The 23,797-nt window shown below is 41.2% G+C and overlaps 1 protein-coding gene and 1 long non-coding RNA gene across 2 annotated transcripts; one reads left to right on the top strand and one right to left on the bottom strand.

The window, feature by feature from the left end:
- Positions 1-7: 7 nt before the first annotated feature.
- Positions 8-20,268, top strand: MPHOSPH6 (M-phase phosphoprotein 6). Its single transcript, XM_026495316.4, has 5 exons — positions 8-116; positions 4,209-4,321; positions 16,225-16,315; positions 18,826-18,920; positions 19,568-20,268. Exons 1-5 carry the CDS (start codon positions 66-68, stop codon positions 19,701-19,703), a joined length of 486 nt encoding a protein of 161 aa, XP_026351101.1. The 5' UTR covers positions 8-65; the 3' UTR covers positions 19,704-20,268.
- Positions 17,735-22,146, bottom strand: LOC130544169 (uncharacterized). The gene is made up of 2 exons (XR_008960206.1): positions 21,575-22,146; positions 17,735-19,162 (listed from the first exon to the last, which is right to left on the bottom strand). It is a non-coding gene; the product is annotated as an uncharacterized LOC130544169 (long non-coding RNA).
- Positions 22,147-23,797: the final 1,651 nt, after the last annotated feature.

Below are 23,797 nucleotides of genomic sequence, written 5' to 3'. Positions count from 1 at the left end.
GCACGCACTACTGCGCGTGCGCATTGGGAGCTGGTGGTGAATCGCGGCTCCGAGAAGGAGCCAATATGGCGGCCGAGCGCAAGACGAAATTGTCCAAGAACCTGCTGCGCATGAAGGTGCGGGGACGCCGGGGAGACGGGTGGGGAAACAGGGGTACCTGGGCTTCCGGACCTGGCCGGGGCAGCGGGGGCAGACGAAGGGAGGCACCAGGAAAGGCACGAGGGCCACCAGCTTGGACATTCATTCATTCGTTTAGCGCTTGCTCTGCCTCAGGCACTAGGAACTGGATTGTGAATCCGGGGGATTCCCTCATAAAGCCCGCGGTGGGATAGGAAAGAGAGACACGTAAGCAAGTAGGATGCCGTGGCACTGAGTGCGGTGATGCTCGGAGCGCCTGAAGCCCTAGGCGCTTACTTGGCTTCTGCGGGAAGTGGCCCTAAAGTAGAGATTGAAGGGTAGATGGGAGGGTGGGCGCATGGCAAGGTAAACCCAGGGAAAAGCGAGTTCAGAAGTCTAAGACGCAAACCCCAAGAAATCCATTGGGATTTCCAAGAACTAAAGATAATTCAGCATGTCTGGAAAGCAAGTAGCAAAAAGTGGGCCTGGAAAAGTAGCCAGTGGCCACAACAGGTGAGGATTTTTGGCCAGATTAAGGATTTTTTTTTTCCTTTGTGAACATGGGGAAGCGATTGAGCACGGATTAACAGCATTTTAGCTGTCCTTCTTAATTTTCAAAGTTACTTTAACTGCCCTGTGGAGAATACATTGATGAAAGAGGGACCTGACAGGGGACAAAATTGCATTCAGAAGCTAGAAGTTCTGATGATCTGGTCGCAATGGCGGTAGGAATAGAATTAGAACAGTTAAGGTGAATGTCATTGACTTTAAGCAAAATTGATTTTTAGATTCTAAACTGAATCACTTTAATAATTTTAAAGTGGAAAAAAAAAAGACAAGGGTATTTAAAAAGGAATACAGGATTTAAAACAGGGAAAACAGCCAGGCCTTAAAAACTTGAATAATAATAATAGCAAACACTTATAGTTTTTGGCAGGTTCCAGACAGCTGTTCTAAGTGCTTTGCATATATCAGCCCATAAAATCCATCTGATAACACTATGAGGTAGATACGGTTATTACACCTGTCTTACAGCTGAAGCACTGAGACAGACAATTAAGTAACTTGGCCAAAGTTACATAGCTAACAAGTGGTAGTAGACAAAACCAAACTCAGGCAGTCTGGCTCCAAAGCCCCTGCTCTTAACTGCTACTTGGTACTGCTTGTTGCTGAACACTACAGCACAGTGTTAACTGGTCATGGTTAGAGAGTAATTTCCAGAAAAAAAGGAAGAAAGGCATAAAGAATGTTTTGACAGATTGGAGAGTAAATGTTGCTTGTGCCAGATTTGTAGCTGAGCTAGGGTGTAACTAGGGATGAATAGGGTGAGTGAGGATGGAGGGTAAATCATATAACTTACAGTTTCTAAAGTACTTCTTTCATACATATTAGCAAAACTTGAATTTTTACCCAACAGATTCTTCTTTTGACTTATGGTTTGTAATCAGAGAAGTAGAGTGGATTGGCAAAGCAGGCACATCAAATGAAGATGTGCTTGAGTGATTAGGACTCAGACCAAAGATCCGACTAAAGAGGAAGGAAGAAGTTACCTTAAAAAAAGTGTCAACCCCTACCCCACTGAGGGGAAGACTCAACGGGACTTTGGAAGCAAAGGAGAGGGGGAGAAATTACACAGATTTTCTAGTTGGGTTAGCAGCCTCAGTCATTGACGAGAATTTATTGGCAGGATAGCAGGAGATAATAAAAATACAGATAGAGTGGAGTATCCTGTGAGAATGAATGGAGCAGCTGCATTAGGTTGCTGTATCCAGCGTAGCTGTTCAGCCAGAGCTCAGTATAGAGCAAGAATGAAAGAGTTGAGGATTTAATACTAATACATTTGTTTTCAAGTGTACCTGAAATCCTCTGACTTGGTCACTTGTTGGGGACTGGAAAGTGAACCTGATGGCAAGTAGAAAGTGAAGGATGTAGGTGTTATTTCTGTCAGTGTGATGGAATGATTGTAGAGAGGACACTTATTTGTGATTTTAGCTCTTTGGGGCTCTTAAGAAAAGAGTTAGTAAACTCTTTCTGTAAAGAGATGGATAATAAATACTTTAGGCTTGTGGGCCATACTGTCACTATTGCACCTACTCACCTCTGCCTTTGTAGCTCAGAACCAAATGAGCATATCTTTGGTCCAATAAAACTTTATTTAAGGGGTCCCTGGGTAGCACAGTCTTTAAGCGTCTGCCTTCAGCTCAGGGCGTGATCCCGGCGTTCTGGGATCGAGCCCCACATCAGGCCCCTCCGCTGGGAGCCTGCTTCTTCCTCTCCCACTCCCCCAGCTTGTGTTCCCTTTCTCGCTGGCTGTCTCTCTGTCAAATAAATAAATAAAATCTTAAAAAAAAAAACTTTATTTACAACAATTGATGTCCAGCCTAAGGACTGTAATTTGTGATACCTGCTGTAGGCCCTCACTTTGAGTAAAGCAAATCACTAAGCTTTAATAGATAGTTCTTAGATCCTGTAGAGTCAGGGAATTGGATTGCTACCTAAATCTGGAGTTGCTTGATTCATATTCTACAGGGTGTTCTAGCCTTCCCATGGGTACATAATACATGCACGCACACATACATATATAGCTATTTTATATTCCATAAATAATACCTACTTGACTAAAAATAGGAGATAAAAAGGCAGTTGGGTAGGATTGGTGAGTTGTATCACCAAGAATATAAGTGATGAAATGAGGCATCTGGGTTTAAAGAGAACCATCCAAGAAAGAGAGTCTGCAAAAATAAGAGAAGTCTGGATTTACATGCAGAGAACATTTATTTTTTAATTTATTTTTTTAAGATTTTTATTTATTTATTTGACAGAGACAGAGAGTGAATGCACAAGCAGGGAGAGCAGCAGAGGGAGAGGGAGAAACAGGCTCTCCGCTGAGCAGGGAGCCCAGTGCTGACTGACCTGAGCAGAAGGCAGACGCTTCACCACCCTCAGAGAACCTTTACTGAACTTTTATATACCAGCCGCAGCTTGAGTACTAGTAATAAAAGATGAGCAAGAGACATGGTCTGCTATTCCGAATCTCTGTCTTTTGGGAGACACAGAAGAAGCATAATGAACAATAAGCCAGTGCTTATAAGGCTCTTAGACGTAGGGAAAGATGTTCTTTTATGGGAACAGGTCTGTGAAGAGCTTAGCCAAACAACAGTCAGGGAAGGCCCAAAGGACATGTGCTCTGGGCCTTTACAAGTGAATGTTTTGCCAGGTAGAAAATGGAAACATGATGTTGAGTAGCAGAGGCAGAAGGACTAGGAAGTACAAGTTATGCATTCCAGAAACTGCCAGTTCTTTCCTGGGTAAGAGTATAGACACAGATAAAAGGATGAAGACTATAAAACACTTTAGGTAGAGTGCAAACATTTCCTTTTATTTAAAATAATGGTGGATTCACAGGAAGTTGCAAAAAACGTACAGGGAGATCCTATGTACCCCTGTCTTATATTGCTAGAGTATGGTGCAAAGCCAGGACATGCCAATTTGGCTTAAATGTGTCAGAGATTATTTCACAGAGATGGAGTAGCTTTTCCTATATATCAGAAGGGCTAGGAATTGCCCAGGTGGAGGAGCATGAGAAAAGGCATTCCAGACCAAGAACAACAAGTACAAAGACCAGTGGGCTCGTGGATCATCAAGAGATTCAGAAAGTACTGAGTCTTTCCTCTTTCTGCTCTCACTTCCCGTCTCTACCTGCCTGTCCTGATCTGTGTCTTTTGTCTTAGCCCTTCCAGACTGGCTACTATGTAAAACTGAAATATTTATGAGCTGCTTATCAAATACAGTTTTTTATTGTTTGTTTTTACTAAATTAGACAAACTAAAGTACAGCAAAGATCTTTCCGAAGTCTTCTGAAGGAAGTCCACATTCCTTTTTATGTGCTCTAGTGGGCTCCTGCCATCCTGGTGTGACGTTCTCAAGGGCAGAGCTAAGCCACTTTGGTCCCGGCACCTCCACCCTCACCCCTGAGATGGTATTCCTGAAGAAATGAGAGAAGCACATGGAGGAATAAAGTTATTGGAGTTTTCTTCAACTCTAAGTTGAGAAAACTAGTTGCTGACACTGATTTTGTTTTGTTTTGACAGTTCATGCAAAGGGGACTGGACTCGGAGACCAAGAAGCAACTAGAAGAGGAAGAAAAGAAAATCATTAGTGAAGAGCACTGGTATTTGGATTTGCCAGAGCTTAAAGAAAAAGAGTAGGTTAATTAGAAATTATATTAATGATGCTTTGGGCCTTCAGAGGGAAATCCCTGTAAATGGGACTCATCATTCCAGTGACACAAAGCCTGTAAAATAATATCTGTTCAGTTTCTTCAATTAGCTTTGCAAATAATTTTCTAAAATTATTAAATCTATGTAAGTTCTTCTTGGATTTATACATTTTTACTGGTCCTCATTGATACCATTGTTCTTTTTCTATAACGAATAAAGGAATCTAGCCCACTCATCTCTGGTAATAACTGGGGAGCTTTTATGAGAATCTGTGGTGTGCTCCTTGTCACAGTTTGAAGTTTGAAGATTAAGTTAGAAGGTGTGTACTTTAGGCCTCTCCAGTTTTGTTTGAATAATAGCGTTCTTCATTAATCTGGGCTTCTTAAAAGCAAGTCAAGAGTTTTTGGTGTGTTTCTTTTCTTTTCCTTTTTCTTTTTCTTTCTTTTTTTTTTTTTTTTTAATTTTTACTGCTTTTAATACCAGTCATCTTAGCTGACATTTATTGAGTCTAACATGTGCCAGGAACTGAGAGCTAAGCACTTTAAATCTCTTAATTATGTAATCCTCAGAGCAGACCTAGGAGCTGGCTACTGTCATTCCATCTGTTTTATAGATGAGGAATCTGAAGCTTGAGAGAGTAACTTGCCCAGTCAGCCGACTGGTCACGGCTAAGGCTGGGATACCATACTAGACTGTTCGTCTTCCACCTCTAAGCGTGGTTGGTGCTTGAGAATAATTTTGAATAAAGGAGTGATAGATTCATATCATCCATTGATTTTTACCTAAATTCTTCTTAAAGCTATCATGTCTCCTCAGTGGTGTTCTTACCTTAGTGAGCTCTGTGGTATGGTAGTTTTATTTAAACTTTGTCAGATGGTGGAAGATGCTGCTTATTCAGGCACATTTATGTTTTTTTTTTCTTTCCATACCTAATTTTTTGTGTTTAACATGTTGTATTCCCTTGTTCATTTGGCTGACCTTCTCTGGATCTTTTCTGGAAGGAAGGTACTTTGTTTTCTCTGCTTGCTTCTCTGCTTGCTTCTCTGTGTGCTTTTCTCTGTTGCTTCTCCAAGGAAGCAAGGTGGCCATGAGGAAGGGGAAGACAATGACAGAGACGGTGTGGATTTGGGGGGCAGGATGGTGTAGGAAGGGACCATTATTGGTAAGGAGCTATAATTTAATTTTATGCCTTGACTAATCTTGCACAAAGTATTCCAGATTTTTTTTTTTTTTTTTACTTTTATTGAGGGACAGGATGGTTTCTGTCTTGTTTTCAGTATTTTTCCCCCCAACATAACATATTCCCAGAAAAATGACCTTTAGATTCCTTTCCTAGGAGGCAAATGTCTCCATCCTTTTGGGCTACTATAACAAAATACCACAGAATTCGTAGCTTATAAAGAACAGAGGGTCGCCTGGGTGATTCAGTCAGTTAAGCACTCTGCCTTCAGCTCAGGTCATGATCCCAGGGTCCTGGGATGGAGTCCAGCATCGCTGCCTTGCTCCACGGGGAGCCTGCTTCCCTCTCTGCCTGCCACTCCCCCTGCTTGTGCAGGCTTTTTCTCTCTTGGTCTCTCTCTGACAAATAAAAATAAATAATATCAATTTTTTTAAAAAAGAACAAGTTTATTTCTCATAGTTCTCTAGGCTGGAAATCTAAAATTGAGGCGCTACCCAGGTCGTGTTTTCGTGATACGGCCATCTCCCTGGTTCATAACCAGCACCTTCTCACTGGGTCCTCACCTGGTGAAAGGGGCTAGGGGCTTCTTTTTCTTTTCTTTTCTTTTCTTTTCTTTTCTTTTCTTTTCTTTTCTTTTCTTTTTAAGATTTATTTATTTATTTATTTATTTGAGAGAGTGAGTGGGGTGGGAAGTGGGGTGTTAGGGGCAGAGGGAGAGTTTCAGGCAGACTCAATGCTAAGTGTGGAGCCAATTCAGGGCTCCATCTCCGTGATGCCAAGATCACAACCTAAGCTGAAACCAAGAGTCAGAGGCTTAACCGACTGTGCCACCCAGGTGCCCCAGGTCTAGGGAAGTCTGTGGAGTCTCTTTTGTAAAATGATAATCCCGTTTATGAGGGCCCCACCCGCCTGACTTCAGCCACCTCCCAAAGGCCTCGTCTCCAAATACCATCATCTATGGGAGTTAAGATTTCAACATATGTATTTGTAATACGTATGTTGTACTGTATAGGGTCTGACCCTAGCAGTAAATAATAAACCTTTGCCACCATTCAGTGCCTGTTTGTGTATAGATGTGTATATTAGGTTTAAGTCGTTGGCAGGAAAAGGTGACACTGTCAAATTGGGTAATTTGAGAGTATAACAGAGTAGGGCACAGGGAAGCCACCAAGGACAGTGCATACCCCATAGCTTGTGTGGTGGGAGCAATTTCCACTCCAGGCCCAGAGGGTCAAGGGGAGGGAGTGGTTACTGAATCTGAAGACATCTTACAAGAGCTGCTATTCCTAAGAGGGCATAGCCACCCTGAGGTAATCCCACAGGAAGGAAGCCTGGTTCCAGACTGCAAAGGACCCCTTCTACGTATAACATTCAAATCAGCGTCCCAGGATACAGAGTGGGGGGAAATAATGAGAAGTAAATCTGGAGAGAAAAATGGATGGTATGTCTTCAGAATGTGTGGTTTTTAATACCCCAAATAGGGAGCCATTGGCATGGATTGGTTAATTAAGTGCATGGGCTCCGGAATCGGGCAGATCTGTGTTTGATGCCCAGCTCTGCCACTTGCTTACTTGTGACCTTGGGCAAGGTGTGTATCTCCTCTTTTGTCCTCTGTGTATTGGGTACGATGACAGTGTCTATCACATACATTTCGAGATGTAAATAAGCTAAGGTATGTGACGCCCTTACCACAACATGTCAGGCACAAAGTGCAATAAACACTGCTGGCATGTGTACTGCCTTATACTTGAATATTATTAAATTCACCCATTCCTTCCTGCTCTTTTGTATTTGCAAGTTTTTCCTTGGTAGTATCATCTGAATTATTCCAGAAGGTTACTGCTCTTTTTGAAATTGGAGGCTTTGCAGTGTATGTGCTCTGGAAGTCTTAGAGGTTGCCATCTGTGATGTCAGCCATATCACCTTGTAATTCAGTGAGGACATTAGGGCTGTTCAGTCCACAGCTCCCCTGAGAGGCTACCACTAGCCAGTGCCTGAGCAGTGAGGGGGGTGAGGAACTGCTTTAACTGCTTTGCCTCAACTGGGAACACCAGCAGGGCCTTCTGAACCCTGCCCCCCACCCCCCAGAGCTCCTCATAGAGGCTGAGGCTTTAGTGTAGCCACATTGCAAGTCACCTCCTCCCGCCCAGTCCTGCTGTCCTCATTTCCATAGAGGGGCATCTCCCAAATAGCACTGGCCGACAATACTTATGTGCACAATCCTGTCTCAAAGCCTGTTTCCAGGGAACCTGATAGAAAATGCTTGGTATAAATTCCTGCAAGTAGAATTTACCAGATCAAAGATTGTGTGGTATTTTTGCCACATTGTTTTTCTCCAAAGAATGTGCTCCCGTCCAGACAATAGCCAGTTTAATTGCTTTTTTGCCATAGGATGTTGCTTTAAAAGTATATTTGGCTACCATCTTCTTGTGCTTGCATATTGTGGCCTAATGAATGTCAGGAATTGTGAGATCTGAGACTGTACCCTACTTGTAAATGAACAGGTTAGTGGGCCACGGTTTCATGGTGGAAGGTACAAGACTTTTGGGTCAGACACAGGACTTCATTCCTCACACCACAGCAGACAGTATGAGCAGCTCTTTGGCATCATTTCCCCCTCGTCCCTCAAATTTTATGGGGGATGATGTGGCGAGGCCCACCTGTATGTGTGGCCCATAATAGGTTTGTGTCACAGCTGAGCAGTCTTCAGTTTAGGAAACCTGTATCTTTTTTTTTTTTTTTTTAAAGATTTTATTTATTTGAGTGAGAGAGAGACAGCCAGTGATAGAGGGAACACAAGCAGGGGGAGTGGGAATGGGAGAGGAAGAAGCAGGCTCCCAGCAGAGGAGCCTGATGCGGGGCTCGATCCCAGAACGCCAGGATCTCGCTCTGAGCCGAAGGCAGAGGCTTAACGACTGAGCCACCTAGGCACCCTGGAAACCTGTATCTTTAATACTGGACTGCAAGCTGACTTGCCCGGAGCCCCCAAGAAAGACATTTTATATTGGACATTAAGCAAGTCTGCACTTCGCTCCAAAGGAAGACAATAGCTCTGCCTTTCAGAGTGGTTCACACATCCCTCAAAAGATGTTCCAGACCAAAAGGGCAGTTAGTATCTCATTCACAGAAGAAACCTATAGAGAATTGTTTCCCTACAGTGATTTTTTTTCCCCTGCTTTGCCATGCATGTTATTTGTGGCTTTAAGACAAGTCTGGGGTTTTTTTTGTTTTTTGGGTTTTTTTTGTTTTTTTGAGTAGTAGCTTCTCATCTTTAAAAATAGATGAAATAAGATAATATCCTGGATGTGTTTTGGCTCTAAAATTATGGATCCTTATTAACAGAAATAAGGATATTAAAATATGTAATGCTTACAGTTAAGTTTTAGAATATTTAGTGTTTTGCTAACTCTGTATTTAATTAATTTTCCTAATTATTGAAATTGCTTATAGATAACAAAATACCTGTGCTCCTTTTTATATTATTGTGTCAGTGGAAACCTCTGGGAAAGCCCTCTGACGGGAGTGTGGTCCTGCTGTGCATCCATTCCTAGCCTTTGGATCTGTCTTTTGTCTTAAGTGAGTGCATAAAATGTGTAGTTGTGGTGCTTTCCTGAGGGGTGATGGATTTGGGAGAGGGATGAGGTTTTATCAGCTGCAGATTAGGCAACTGAGAGGGAATCCCATGTTTATGGAAAAGGAAGAAGGTTCTGGAGAATGTGTGCCCTCAGGGAGGGGGTTTCCTAAAGGGTCTTGAAGGTGCTGGCTGAACTAGAGAGCCAAGGAAAGAAGAACCCAAAGAACAGTGGTTCTCAAAGTTTTGGGCTCAAGAACCTTCTTTCATTTTATAAAATTACTTAAACCCCTGAAGAGCTTCTATTTGTGTGGTTTCTTTCATGTCGATATTTACTGTGTAAGAAATTACAAGAAAATTTTTTAAATGCTCACTTTAAAGGCAGACTCGTGTTGTTAATATAAATAACACATTTTTCATGAAAAATAATTGTTTCCCAGGGTGCCTGGGTGGCCCAGTTGGTTAAGCATCTGCCTTTGGCTCAGGTCATGATCCCAGGGTCCTGGCATTGGGCCCCACATTGTGCTCCCTGCTCAGTGAGGAGCCTTCTTCTCTCTCTGCTGCTCCCCCTGCTTGTGTTTGCTCTCTCCCTCTCTCTGTCTTTCTCTGTGTCAAATAAATAAATAAAATCTTTGGAAAGAAGGGAGGGAGGGAAGGTGGGAGGGAGGGAGGAAGGAAGGAAAAGAAGGAAGGAAGGAAGGAAAATAACTGTTTCCTAAGACCAAAAAATGTTCATGAGAAGAATAGCATTATCTTACATTTTTGTGAATCTTCTAATGTCTGGCATTAACAGAAGATGGGTTGATTCTCTGGGTAGAGTCTCTTAAGTCCTGCACGCAGCCTGTTGTAGTCTATTGTTTTGGTTGAGGCGCATGAAGAAAATCCGCCCTTACACAGGTGATGTAATTGAAAGGGGAAGAGTAGGGGCACCTGGGTGGCTCAGTCGTTAAGCATCTGTCTTCAGCTCAGGTCATGATCCCTGGGTACTGAGATCGAGCCCCACATCGGGCTCCCTGCTCAGCAGGAAGCCTGCTTCTTCCTCTCCCACTCCCCCTGCTCGTGTTCCCTCTCTTGCTCTCTCTCTCTGTCAAATAAATAAAATCTTTTAATAAGGGGGGTATTAAAATAGCCTTTTCGGATAACTTTTTGACCCTACTCCAAAACCCAATAACTAGTAGCTTCTTTAACTGCAGTATGGAATCTCAAAGTGTCAATACATTTTTCATAATCATTAGTCTGCCTTGCATTTGGAATAGATCTTTTATCCATGCATGATTTCATAACATCATGTATTTCTCATTTGGAAAATATTAGTTCAGCGAGTTGTATAGATTTTCTAAATGTTAACTCGTTTCCTTATATAGTATCAAAAACCATATTCATTAATATTACCATGGGTTTTATCAGAAAAATCTTTTAAGTATGAGAAGCTCTCAAGCCGAAGATGACATAAACAAGCTATTCAGAATTCTAATTTTTGCTCAAACGCTTGAATTTTGTAACTGGCAACAAGTACTGTTAGTTGTTCCTTTGAAGTAACAAGTTCATTTGATTTATTTTCAGAAAAATTTCTGCCAGGTACCCAAGTCTGAATAACCATAGTTCTAATGTTCCATGAAAAAAGTGGCTAATTCAACTCAGAACTCGATCACACAAGTGCATTTCCTCAAGATGGTCATCATGCTTCACTATGCAGAAGTACTTTCCATTTTGCATGCAGAATATTTTTGAAAAGTGTAATCAAGGATCGAGATTAATGAAAATTAATTTTTTTTACTGCCTCATCGAGAACATTCTTATTGGCTTCTTTCCCTTTTCTAAAAAAAGACTTTGAAAACCAACAGTGACTACTAGCATGTATGGTGTCCCTACTTTCATTCGTGCCAAGATGAGCTCTGACTCAATTGCTTTTGCACCCTTTGTGTGTCAACCAAGAAGACAACATCTTAGTCTCACCGTGAAAATAATTTTGATCTCCTACCAGTGTTCCCTTCTGTCACTCCTTCCAGGTCACGGAGGCCTCCACACTGTTTCTCAGGTGGGCCCCTTACACTCAGTTTTCAGGGTCTTTAACGGGTCCCCCACTGTTCTTCCCCAGGCATCATGTTGTGTTCCTCATTGCCTTCTGAACTTGGCTCAGATGTCATCCACCCAAGAAGCCCGCCCAGACCACTTTTCATACAGCAACCAAAGATAAATTCTTTAGATTAAAAAAAATTTGAATGAATTGGATAGAATCCTGTTTTCATTTTGTAGCTGAACTAACGTGAGTTCACTCCTTGCTGAGTTACAGATAAGGACTACTCTGGGTGGAGTTGTCACACAAAGGGAAGGTTTTGCCGCAAATAGAGATGACGGGGAATACCTTCCAAAGCCATGATTCTCCCAAGTGAGGGTTAGTGGGTTTCTTTTATTTAGGGTTAGGATGAATATTCAGAAAGGGGAGCTTTGTCATCACGTGTAAAGACAGGAGGTCGTGTAGGCATACTTAAAAAACATGCCTATATATGTATCCTGTTATGTTAATGAAGCTTGTGCTCCTCTGAGGGCGGAGACTAACTTTACAGTGAAGCTGAGGTAACTGTCCAACCAGGGGAAGGGGCTAATGGGAGTGCTCCTAGAGCTGGCAGAAACTGGATGGGGCGGGGTCTTGGGCTCCTGATGCAAGGCCTTGCTTACTTTTGAAACAGCACAGGGAGTCTTACCAGTGGTTTATTGTCTCTGATTCGATACCTGGCATGGTAGAATGTTAGTTTTTGCTTTCTCTTTGTTTGTTTTTTTTTTTAATCTTTAACTACTGAGGTTTTTGCATTTCTTTGTGATTCTGACACCTCCTACAAAGTCAAGCTAGAAGTGCTGGAAAATAACTGGGGGCCTAAATTGACTTCTCTGGTGTTGTGCTGTGTCTTGTCTTTTTTTGTGGAGGGACCCTTAACTCTTTCTGCTTACAGTTTCTCTTCGGTAAAAGTGGAATTGCTGCGTCATAAGGTTGGCGTATAGTTCACTTTATGAGGAACTTTCAGGCCGGTTTCCACAGTGATTGCTCCGTTTTATTACACTTTCACTAAGAAAGAAGAGTTCTGATTTTTCCATGTCCTTCCAACATTTGGTGTTACCTTTTTAATTTTATCTATTCTGTCATCCTAGTGGTATCTCATGATTTTTAATTTGCATTTTCCTGGTGACTAATAATGTTAAAGAACTCTTATGTGCTTATTGGCATTTCCATATCTCCCTTTGTGAAGTCCCTATTCAAATCTTTTGCCCGTTTTTAAAAATGAGATGGTTCTTTTTTCTAGCATCTTACATTACATATTTATCCATTCCTCTATACATGTCAATCCATTTTATTTTTAGTGTATTTCAGAGTAAGTTGCACATGCATATCGTTAACTAGAATTCAGTGTTTGTATAGCGTTTGGTTTGGTTTGGTTTGGTTTCTTGAGATAAAACTTACATACTTCTGGGACCCCTGGGAAGCTCAGTCGTTGACCTTCTGCCTTTGGCTCAGGTCATGATCCCAGAGTCCTGGGACCGAGTCCCCCACATGGTACTGCCTGCTCAGCAGGGAGCCTGCCGCTCCCCCTGCTTGTGCTCTCTCTCTGTGTGTCAAATATTTTTCATAAATTTTCACGTGTTTTCATAAATGTCCTTTATCAGCATGAGAGATTTTCCTTTCTCAGTTTCCTGAAGACTTTCATAAATGATGTTGAGTTTTGTCACGACTCTTTTAATGAGATGATCATATGATTTTTCTTCTTTTCTCTGTTAACATGGGAATTACCTTGATTTTTGAATGTCACAACAACCATACATTTCTGAAACACCCCTTGGCATTCATGTTTTATGTGTGTGTGTGTAATATATATATATATTTCTTACTTTCTTAATATATATATATATATTTCTTATATATATATATGTGTGTGTGTGTGTAATATATATATATATTTCTTACAATTGGATAATATTTTAGTAATTATTTTTATATCCATATTCATAGAGCATATTCTATAGGTTTCTTATAATGTCTTTATTTTGGGCTGTAACATGAGTTGGGAAGTGTCCCCTCCTCATTTCTTAGTTTGAGTAAAATTGGTATTATTTCTTCCTTAAATTTTTGATAAAATTCACCAGTGAATGGGTGCCTGGGTGGCTCAGTAGGTTGAGAGTCTGCCTTTGGCTCGGGTCATGATCCCAGGGACCCGTGGCCAAGCCCTGCCTCTGGCTCCCTGCTTAGCAGGGAGCCAGCTTCCCCCTCTTCTTCCCTGCTTGTGCTCTCTCTCACTATCTCTGTTGCTATCTCTGTTTCTCTCTCTCAAATAAATAAATAAAATCTTTTTTAAAAAAATTCACCAGTGAAGCCATCTGGATCTAGAGTTTTCTCTCTGGAAAGATTCTTAATAATGAATTCAGTTTCTTTAATAGATACAAGACTATTCTAATTTTTCACTTCAGATACTGTTTTTTCTGTTGTAAAATTTCTATTTGGTCAGTTTTCATAGTTTCCATATTTTAATTCAGGTTCCCTATTTGTGTCTTCATTACATTCCTGTGTTCCTTTAAATCCTTGAACATATTTATTATAACTGTTTTTAGAGGCTCCTGGTTGGCTCAGTTAAAAGTCCAACTCTTGATTTCAACTCAGGTCATGATCTTAGGCTTGTGAAATTGAGCCCTATGCTGGGCATGGAGCCTGCTGAAGTTTCTCTCTCTCTCCCCTCTCCCCCCTTCCCCTGTCCTCTGTCCTTCCTCCCCCCATCTAAAAAAAAATAACTGTTTTAAGGTCCTTTTCTATTAATGCCGTCATCTTTTTTTTCTAATAATTTGTTTTTCCTCTGTTTATGGGTCACATTTTCTTGCCACCTTACATGTTAGCAACTTTTTATTGTGTGTCTCCCATTATGTATGGCATTGTTTAGTACCTGGATTTTGTTGTCTTCCTTAATGAAGTGTTGAATTTTCCCTTAGGCAGTTAATTTGCATGCCAATCAGCTTGGTCCCTGTTTTACAGCCTTGACTTCTCCTAGATGTGCCCTACTCCTGAGGTGTGACCTTTCTGTTCATTGTTGCAGGATATTCAGCTTGGCTGCTCCACTCTAGATAGACACAACTCAGACATTTCCCTCCTTTGTGCAAGGTCTTGTATTTGTTCAACGTATAGTTTTAGGGTATATTTTCATTCTCAGATATGGTATGCTGGAAGACGGTCCCCCAAATAATATTCAGGTCCTTGTCGCTGGAACCTATGTTTATATCGCAAAAATTGACTTTGCTGGTGTAACTAAGTTAAATATCTTTAGATGGGGAGATTGCTCTGGATTGTCTGGGTGGACCGTATATACAATCACATCTATCTTTATAAAAGGGAGATAGGAGAGAAGGCAGTGTGACTATGGAGAGAGAGGTTGGGGTAATGCAATCACAAGCCAAGGACTCCTAGCTGTCAGCAGAAGCAAGGAATGAATTCTCTCCTACAGCCTCTGGAGGGAGCGCAGCTCTGCAAACACCTTGATTTTGTCCAGTGAAACTGACTGTAGACTTCCAAAATTGAGAGCATAAAGTACTGTTGCTTTGACCCACCAATTTTGTGGTGATTTCTTACAGCAGTCCTAGGAAACTAATGCACCAGGTAATTGTTCTCTGGAAATTGTTTTTTTTCCCCTGACACTGTTGGACTTGCCCTGCACATAGACAGCCTAGTATTCGGCCAGACATTCAAGGGGACCATGTATGCAGGTCCCAGAATCTCTTTATGTATCTCCCTTTCTCTGGTATCTTGACCCATATACTTCAGCCCCCTCTGCAGCTCTGAACTTCAGTTTGTCTCTCTCTTCAGTTTGGTGAGACTGGGCTCAGTTTCAGCTCCCACTCCCTGCTCCACAGTTTAAAAGTTGCCTCCAGTCAGAAGTTGTACATCCATTGCCTTCACTCAGAAAACTTACTTTGGTTTTTTTCTCTCAGGCACCACAACCCTGTGCTTTGATTTGTTCATCGTTCCCTACTTAGTCCTATTTTATCGTTGGCTGCAGTAGGAGCACTAGTTTGGTACCAGCTGCTTTCTTATGGCCAGGTGTGAAATAACTTGCTTCATTTTTTTCCCACTGTGCAGTAAATCTTTTATTTATCATTTGGCACCACTCTAGAATGTGACCTCCATGAGAGCAGAGACCCTTATTTGCGGCTGACTCTCCAGCTTCTAGAACACTGCCTGGCACACAGTTTGGCTTAGTAAGTGTTGGCTGAGTGAGTGAATGAGTGAATCTTGACACAAGAAGTAGTGCCTCCTTTCTGCCAAAGAAGCCCTAAAGGCCAGGTATTTACTTTCCTAATGTGCTTCACGGTTGATGGTTTTATGGTTTCAGACTATGGTCAGGTATGCTCACCTGGGACTGGGGTCATAAACTGGTGACTCAGAGGAGACTTCCTTTAGGGACCGAAATGTTGCACCTGCAGCCTCTTTCCAGGGCAACACTGGCCTCCCAGTGCCCTCTGCTGTCCAGAGCTTAGCCCCCTCAGGTGCAGAGTCATTTTTACTAGGGTAGATTTTTTTCATGGTTTTGGTTTTGGGGCAACAACCTAGCTTACCCTTATTTCTGCCTGTTTCCATTCTTGCTCATCCAGCTTTCCCAGTGATTCTGTGAGATACCTGGTATCCTTTCAATGAATTCCTTCTTTGCTGAAGCCAGTCATTATTGTTTACAGCTAAGAGCACCAGCTAATACACTCTTTTAAAGCTGTCTGGGACTCCAATTTCAGAGTATTTAATAAGAACTTAGTAAGAATTGGTGGGGTTGGGAGATGTAAACGTCAAGGAAACTGCTTCAGCTTAGAAAAATCCAGGTTTATTATAAATAGTCTAGGTCTCTCCATTGTGTAGGCATTTATGCAAATTAAATGTGTAATTTAGAGGAGGCTGTGCCTACAGCCTCCAGCTCTTGTCATCGAATGCCTTTGCCGGCCAAGGTAATCAGTTTTTTATTTCTACCCCTGTGTTCAAAGTCTTACCTTACTTTTACTCGATTCTACTAAGAACCGTAAGTGAGATCGATTTTTCATTTGAAATCTTGACTTTTATTTGCAGCGCTTTGTTATAAGTAGACATGCTATTAATACAGGTTTATTTTCCCGCTTAGGTGTTTCATAATAGAAGAGCAGAGTTTCTTGTTATGTGAAGATCTTCTCTATGGAAGAATGTCATTCAGAGGATTTAATCCTGAGGTTGAGGTATTAAATATAATTGCTTCAAATTTTAAAATTTTCCAATTGAATTCTTTCTGCTAATAATTGGGTTTCGGTTTTTTTCCCACCAGGTACCGTTTCTTCTCATATATACAAAATAATAAGTCTTGAAATACCAGTGGAGCTATTTAAAGAAATTGCAGCCCTTGCAGCCTGGTTTTATGGTGGAGTCAGTAGATGGTTTCATACAGCAGCACACGCTCCCTGACAGTGCCCTGCGAGTGTTAGAGTTTCAGCTCAACTCTTTCACAGGAACATCCAGATTTTGTTCATATGATGCTATTATGAAAAATTATTTTCTGGCGCCTGTAAATGTATCTTTTCTAATGGAAAATGTGACTTAAAAATTGAGTAATTTGACTTTTTAATGGGCAGGTTTTAATCCAAGCTTGTAAGTAGATTTTTAAATGAACCTTTTGGAAAGTTTGTTGAAAAGTAAATATTCACCTTATGAGCTGTTGATTTGAATTTTCCTGGGTCAGGTTTGTAGAGAAGCACAGACCTTCGTTTATTAGAATTCTGGCACATGTACTGAAAGCCATCCTGTCAGGTACTCTACTAATGAAATGGAGGTATATGATATAACGCTGCATTTTAGAACTGTCACTTGAAGCCAGGGTTTCTCAGCCCTGGCACCACTGACTTCTGGAGCCAGATAATTCTTTGTGGCTGGGGCTGTCCCGTGTATTTTTAGGTATTCAGGGGCATCCCTGGCCTCTACCCACTAGATACCAGTAGTGTGCGTGCACACACACACACACACCCCAGTTGTGACAACCAAAAATGTATCCAGACATTCCCAAAGGTCCCTTGGTAAGCAAAACTACCCCTGGTTGAAAACCACTTCTCTGAGGATGCCTATAGAGAATCATAGTTAACCAAGTTAATCGCCCGAGTTTATTTAAAGATTATGGGTTTTCTCTTTTTTTTTTTTCCCCCTTTTTTGAGGGTGTATGATAATTAAGGTGTTCTGTTTACACAAAGTCAACACTAAAAGTTTTTGTTTATAATAGGTATTTTCCTCGGCTTAGCCTGCTTAAAGCTTTAGATTAGGAAGAGAGAAGGCAGTGGGGTGAAGGGGGAGTCAGGGGGGAGCAAAGATGATGAGTGTGTGATGCCCAGGGACTAGGGCTGGGCGCAGGCAAGCACTCCAGGATATGTCCCATACCGTGGGAAAAGGATCCTGATGTGGGAGGCTATTAGAAGATGGCTTTCATGGCAGCTGCTCTGTAACACTGAATACATTCTCTCTGGGGAAAGCTTTTGAACTGTTTGGCTTGCAGATCTGAGCTGTCATGAAACGTAAGGGTTATGTATGTATACCTGGTTGTAAAAAAATACCAACTTGAGAGCACTTACTTCATTATAAGCAGAATGTACTTAGAACACATTTTTATAAAAGTCTACTTTTTTAAAAGATTTATTTATTTGAGAGAGAGAGAGAGTGGGGAGGGGTCAGACAGAGAGGGAGAGAAAGAATCTTGAGCAGGCTCCCCACTGAGCGCAGAGCCCAGCACAGGCCTAATCCCAGGACCCTGAGATCATGACCTGAGCCAAAATCAAGAGTTGGATACTTAACTGACTGAGCCACCCAGGAGCCCCTAGAACGTGTTTTTAGTATTGTATGTGTTTTTAGTGACACCCAGCATGGAGCTTATTCATTCAATAAATACTTATTCTGTACCTGAGGTTCATCAGCCCTCTTGAGGCACTGGAAATGCAGCAGGAAACAGAATTCTGTGCCCTCACAGAGCTTGTATTCCTAGAATTATTTTCTCTTCAGTCCTTTAAGTGTTGGAAAAGCTAATTGAAACTGGTTTCTCTTCTGCTTTCCCTTCCTCATCCTGCCTTTGCTAAAAAAGAAGGTATTGTACATTAAAAAAAAATTTTTTTGTCAGGGGGTAATGATCAAGAAAGGGTTAATAATGTGAGAAAAAGAAATGGAGGTGAGAATGTGGCACATGGACATCGTGTAGAATGCTTTATCCACCCTCATGTTGTGGAATGAAGCCGGTCCTCCCCATAAGGTCAAAGCCAGCCTCCCAGCCCGTCCATCCTGTAATTTGCCACCCCCCTTCCACCACCACCAAAAACTGCATTTAGTATCATTCTTGGGTGTAGTTTTCTTCCATTTGGCTCAAAGGTGGGAAATTTGGAGGAAATCTGAAAGTTTGATTTTTATTTCCCCCACTCACTAGAGTGTGTTAGCAGTGTGCCTGCTTCAGATGTAAGTAACAAATAAGATTTACGATCTAAAATACAATTTAAATTCATTAATAGGAAGTCTAATCTAGTGGGGCTTTGTCTTACTATTTTTTCCATTCACAGCTGACTTTTGTTGGCACATTGTGGAGGAAGGTATTACAGAGAACCCCTTCATAAATTTTGTTTAGTCCTCTAGATTGTGACTTCTGTTTCTCTACCTTCAAATACATTTGATACCAGTTTCTTCAATAAGCCTGGTCCAGCCCTGAAAGCGCTGTTATATTTTTCAGAAATTAATGCTCCAGATGAATGCTAAGAACAAAGTTGAAGAAGTTGAAGGTGAGGCAGTGGAGCTCGATGTGTCAGATGAAGAAATGGCCAGAAGGTAACAGTCACCTCAAAACCACGTTATAATCTGGGCCCAGCATTCACTGGCTCTTACATGGGCGCTCCTCTTCCCCACAGTCTTCTATGGAGTGCCCCAGCGGGAAAGTGACTTTCTGCTTTCTCTAAATTGGGCTGGGGGCAGTTCATACCTGTCAGAGGCTGGCAGTTGAGAGCTCTTGTCCAGTGCTGCTCTGCTTCTAATACATATTTTAAGATACACGTCTCAGTTTATTTAGAATACTGCAAAAACAAAACAGTGAAGAATTTAATCATTCATAGAAAAGTTCTTTTTTTTTTTTTTTTTAAGATTTTATTTATTTATTTGACAGAGATAGAAACAGCCAGTGAGAGAGGGAACACAAGCAGGGGGAGTGGGAGAGGAAGAAGCAGGCTCATAGCGGAGGAGCCTGATGTGGGGCTCGATCCCATAGCGCCGGGATCACGCCCTGAGCCGAAGGAAGACGCTTAACCGCTGTGCCACCCAGGCGCCCCCATTGAAAAGTTCTTAAATTTTAAATCAGTTTCTTTTAATCATCATTTTGATATTTCTTGTTGCCTTTTTGATTTGATAGTCCTGACAAGACTTGACTCTTCCCTTGTTTTTTGTTTGTTTAATTAAACTTGTGCTGCATACCGTCTTAACAGATATGAGACCTTGGTGGGAACAATTGGGAAAAAGTTTGCCAAAAAAAGAGACCGTGCCAACTATGAAGAAGATGAAAATGGACACATCAAACCAACAGTTAAAGTAAAGAAGATGTTTCTAAAGCCCCAGGATTAAAGTGGATGCTTTGAGACAGAGCTCGGGGAAGCCTCGTGAGAGTTAGCATATTGTGGACATCATTCTGAAGTCTTCTCTGTAGTTACTAATACAATAATGTTTATTTGTAAAGAAATGGATAATTTTGGAAATATGCCATTTTTGAAACAGATGTGTCGTGGATGTTATACATCCTTTGCTTAATGGTGTTCATCAGGAATGGATTTTTAGCCCTCGATCTTCAAATATACAGAGGTATGTGGTTGCTTCCTAAAGATCTTTTTGACCTCAGATTTCTTATTAATAGGGCTTTCTAGTCGCTGACCTTGAATTGACACACATAAATTAAACCAACGTTTAAGTTGCCCTTATGTCTGTATTTTACTTTAAATTATTAATCATGCCAAGCCAATTTATCCATACATTTTTTAATTGGATGTCATGAGGACTTATCATATATAAATTCGTCAAGAACAAACATGCCTCTCCAGCCTGAAGTACTTGCATGCTTCCAAGTCTCTGTTAGTTTGTGGAATTATGGGTTTTTGTTGAAAGCTTTTATTAATAAAAATTGTTCTGTAATAAATATTATTCGTATACTTTTTCTATTCTCTTACACTTTCAAATAATAGTATTTGTCCAATTCAGTAATGGAACTTTTATCCAAATGCTAACTTTAAAAAAACAGTCATTAATTGAGAATATGGTAATGTCTTAAGTTGAACCATAAGAAATTGGCTTTAATGGGTCAAAAACAATCATCAGTTTCTTATTTTAATCATTATGAAAGTCATTAACCCATAAGTGTACCCTGTTTAGTTCTGTTTGGACAAAGAAATCATTTGCACGAAGAAGTCACCATTTCTAAGTCAGCAGCTCCCTTGTATATCCTAGAGTTTCTTTCCATATTTTGCTGCTTTTCCTTGGGGCCCTATGTTTTTACTGGTCCCAGGAGAGAAAGTGCACTGGGTTTTAGGATACTCATTATGAAGTAGGAGTGCCCAGATTTGCAAAGTCACAGTGTTTTCCCTAAGGCATATTTAATCTGAATGGTATCTCCTGCTAGTATCTCTTCCATCAGCATTGTCTGGATGGGAAAAAAACTCTGCCTGCCCAGGAGTAGCAGGGGTAACCCTGTATTGTTGCAAAATTGCAGCAGAATCAAACAAGACCATTCAGGTAGTAAAGAGGATATAATCTGACAAATATTGGCAGGCTATGACTTACTGTGACTTCTCTCCCACCCACAGCAGGCTCTCACACCCACATCCCGTTGTCTGACCTCTGCCCTAATTATTGTCCCTGACAGTCGGTTGGTCACTTTAGCATATATAACATCTGTGTCAAATGGATTCTGTCCTCAAACCTGACACGTCTCTGCTCCTGCCTCCAATTCTCATTTAACTTCATGGGATTGGCCACAAGTCAAAAATGGAGAATAACATAGGAACAAGTCAAGTCTGCAGTTCAACCCACAGACCTGAATTCCACGGTATCGGGATTCCAGATGCAGTAGTATCAGAAAACCTGAACTCCATCAAGAGCATGAAGCAGAAACCCATGCTTGATCATTGGAGATCATATCAGGCACTTAAACACGAAGGGAGCTGACAGCGGTTGGACCAAGATGTTACCCAGAGGAAAATAAAGCAAGGTGGAAGCAGTTCTGGTGAATGTTCTCCAAATGAATAACCACTGTGACAACCCTGCCTCTGGAGGGGATCTGCCCTTAAATGTTAGCCATATGCCAGCAACAGCTCTGACATTCATTTGTTTAACACACACTGAGTTCTTACACTTGGCCAGGCACTGAATTGTGGCAGGGGTTGTAAAGTTACCATCTCTGCTTTACCCATGAAGAAACTGAGTTACAGAGACCTTCAGTGACTCACCGACTGCCGCACAGCTTTTATGTGCTAGATCCAGGATTCAAATCCAGATCTACTGACAAAACCCATGCTTGCTCTCTGATGTCACCCTGTAGAGAAGCAGAAGAATAGAATTGGGAAATAGGCAGGAAATAGCCTGGCCCCAAAATACGACCATACTTTTTTCCAAACAGAATCTTTCAGAATCCTACTATACTACCTATACATAGTATTACTGTACTACATTTTCAATTATTTCCTTTTTTATAATCTTGCTTTTACAGATGATATGAGTTAAATTCACATTAACCATCAGTTTATAACACAAAAGGCTAATTTTGTAAATAGGGTATTCTCAGTATTAGTAATCCAATATTAAGAAAGAATGTACATGTGAATCTATGGTAGAAGAAAAAATTGAAAAAGCAATTATTTAATGAGTGCTCACTTGAAATATAACAGTATGTAACCACATACTTTTAGATCATTGTATAAAATACTACCTAATTTGAAAGCAGGGACTATGCCTCACACTTTGTCTGGTTCCAACCCCACATTCCTCATGCAGGGATTTATAAAAAAAAAAAAAAAAAAAAGGGTGTTTCATAGATAACAGTGAATTGAATGAAAATTTTCTCCTATTTATCCAACCTCATATAAACATTTTTAGTGACTCTTTTGAAAATCCACCTAACACATATTGGACTCCTCAAAGATTTTGCAAGATAATTCTATCTGCAGGCATATATTCACAAACTCAAAATCTTCAAGCCTTAAGACTAATGAAGTAGAATACACTATTTTCCCCAGGAGATCTTCACTATAAAACCCTTAGTTTGCGATGAACCGCTTGCTCCCTTCTTATTTAATCCAGGTACCAAATTCTGCTCACTATTGTCAAATGTAAGATGCAAAGCATCCGAGGCTGGTTCTTCCCAGAAATGAACTCCAGGACTCGCCACATTTGGTAAGATCTGGCCAGGGAAATTGGCAGGAAGCACCTTAAAAGGGACAAATGGCTGCTTCTGGGCTGCCTCTGGTAAAGTACAAGACAGAGATAAACGATAGAAGGAACCGTTTAGTAATGTAGCAGTTTAGAGAAATGTTGAGAGGCAGGCTGGTCTTTCCTAGCAAGCAAACAGTTCTCAAAATAAGGACCTGTAGAGATCAAATCTGGAGTGTTGTCAATAAAATTCAGTCTCAGGGTAAATTTTGAAGTAAGCCCTCAAATTCAAGGTGCACCTATGAAACCATTTTCTGATTTTGAGATGTCCGAAGATACCAGGAGTGTGCATCTCCTAGACCCTTTTTGTTATAGGAGATTCCAAGAATCTTAAGGGTGTTGTCGCTAAGTTTGGGGGTAGTTTGCCTTGTAGCAATGCCTACTGAAATACCAACTTTAAAACATTCGCCACTCCTACATGCACAAGTGCGGCATCTCAGCGTTTGTTTGCATTTCTCTGGCTGCTAGTGAGTTTGGGAAGATTTTTTTGAATACCTGTGATTCCCTGCCCTGCCTCCCCCACCCCTGCCCTTGTGAATTGGATGACAAGATTTGGAAGGAGGGAAAAAGTTTCTCGGAATTAGCCAGGTGAAATCCCTCAAATAGGATAAATTACAATGTAGATATTGCTGGAGAGAAATTTCAAGGGAAGAAAATAATGCCAGAATGTTAGGTTGCTGGCTGGCCCATCCCGACTCAGGACTGTGGTAACACTGCAGCTGCCTTCAGAAGAATTGCTGAACAGATTAAGGCTTGGATCCCCTTGATTCTGGAAAGTTGACATTCCAATGGATTTTTAGAAATGACAGTCCAAATGGTCAAGTGCACAATTCTGAGGTTGCTACTATCATCACTACCAAAAGTGGCAGGAGCATCTGAAGGCCTCCAGCAGGAATCAAGCAGGTCCCACTGGGTCAGGAGCCACAATGGAAAAAGAAAGGCCAGGACATTTATCCTAATGTTGGGGCAGAGACAGCTGGGTGATAGCAGAGGGCTTCAAAACACCCTCCAGCACTCATGAATTGACAGCAATTTTCAAATGAGAAATTAAGTATTTCCATACTTTATACCTAAGAGCAGAAGAGCAAAACTAAGAAATGCTTGAAGTCTCCCTGTGCTTGCTTCTCATAGATGAAGAGATCGCAAAAAACAAGGTCACTAAGTAGACATCAGCGATTTCAAAGGTGGGAAGAAATAATTAGGAAGCTAAGAAAAGCTTTCATATGAATATGAACTATGCACAT

Source organism: Ursus arctos, unplaced genomic scaffold, assembly GCF_023065955.2.
Source record: "Ursus arctos isolate Adak ecotype North America unplaced genomic scaffold, UrsArc2.0 scaffold_19, whole genome shotgun sequence".
NCBI classification, from domain to species: Eukaryota; Metazoa; Chordata; class Mammalia; order Carnivora; family Ursidae; genus Ursus; species Ursus arctos.
The sequence above is the reverse complement of the archived record's forward strand: the minus strand, read 5'-3'. Positions and strand labels throughout refer to the sequence as shown.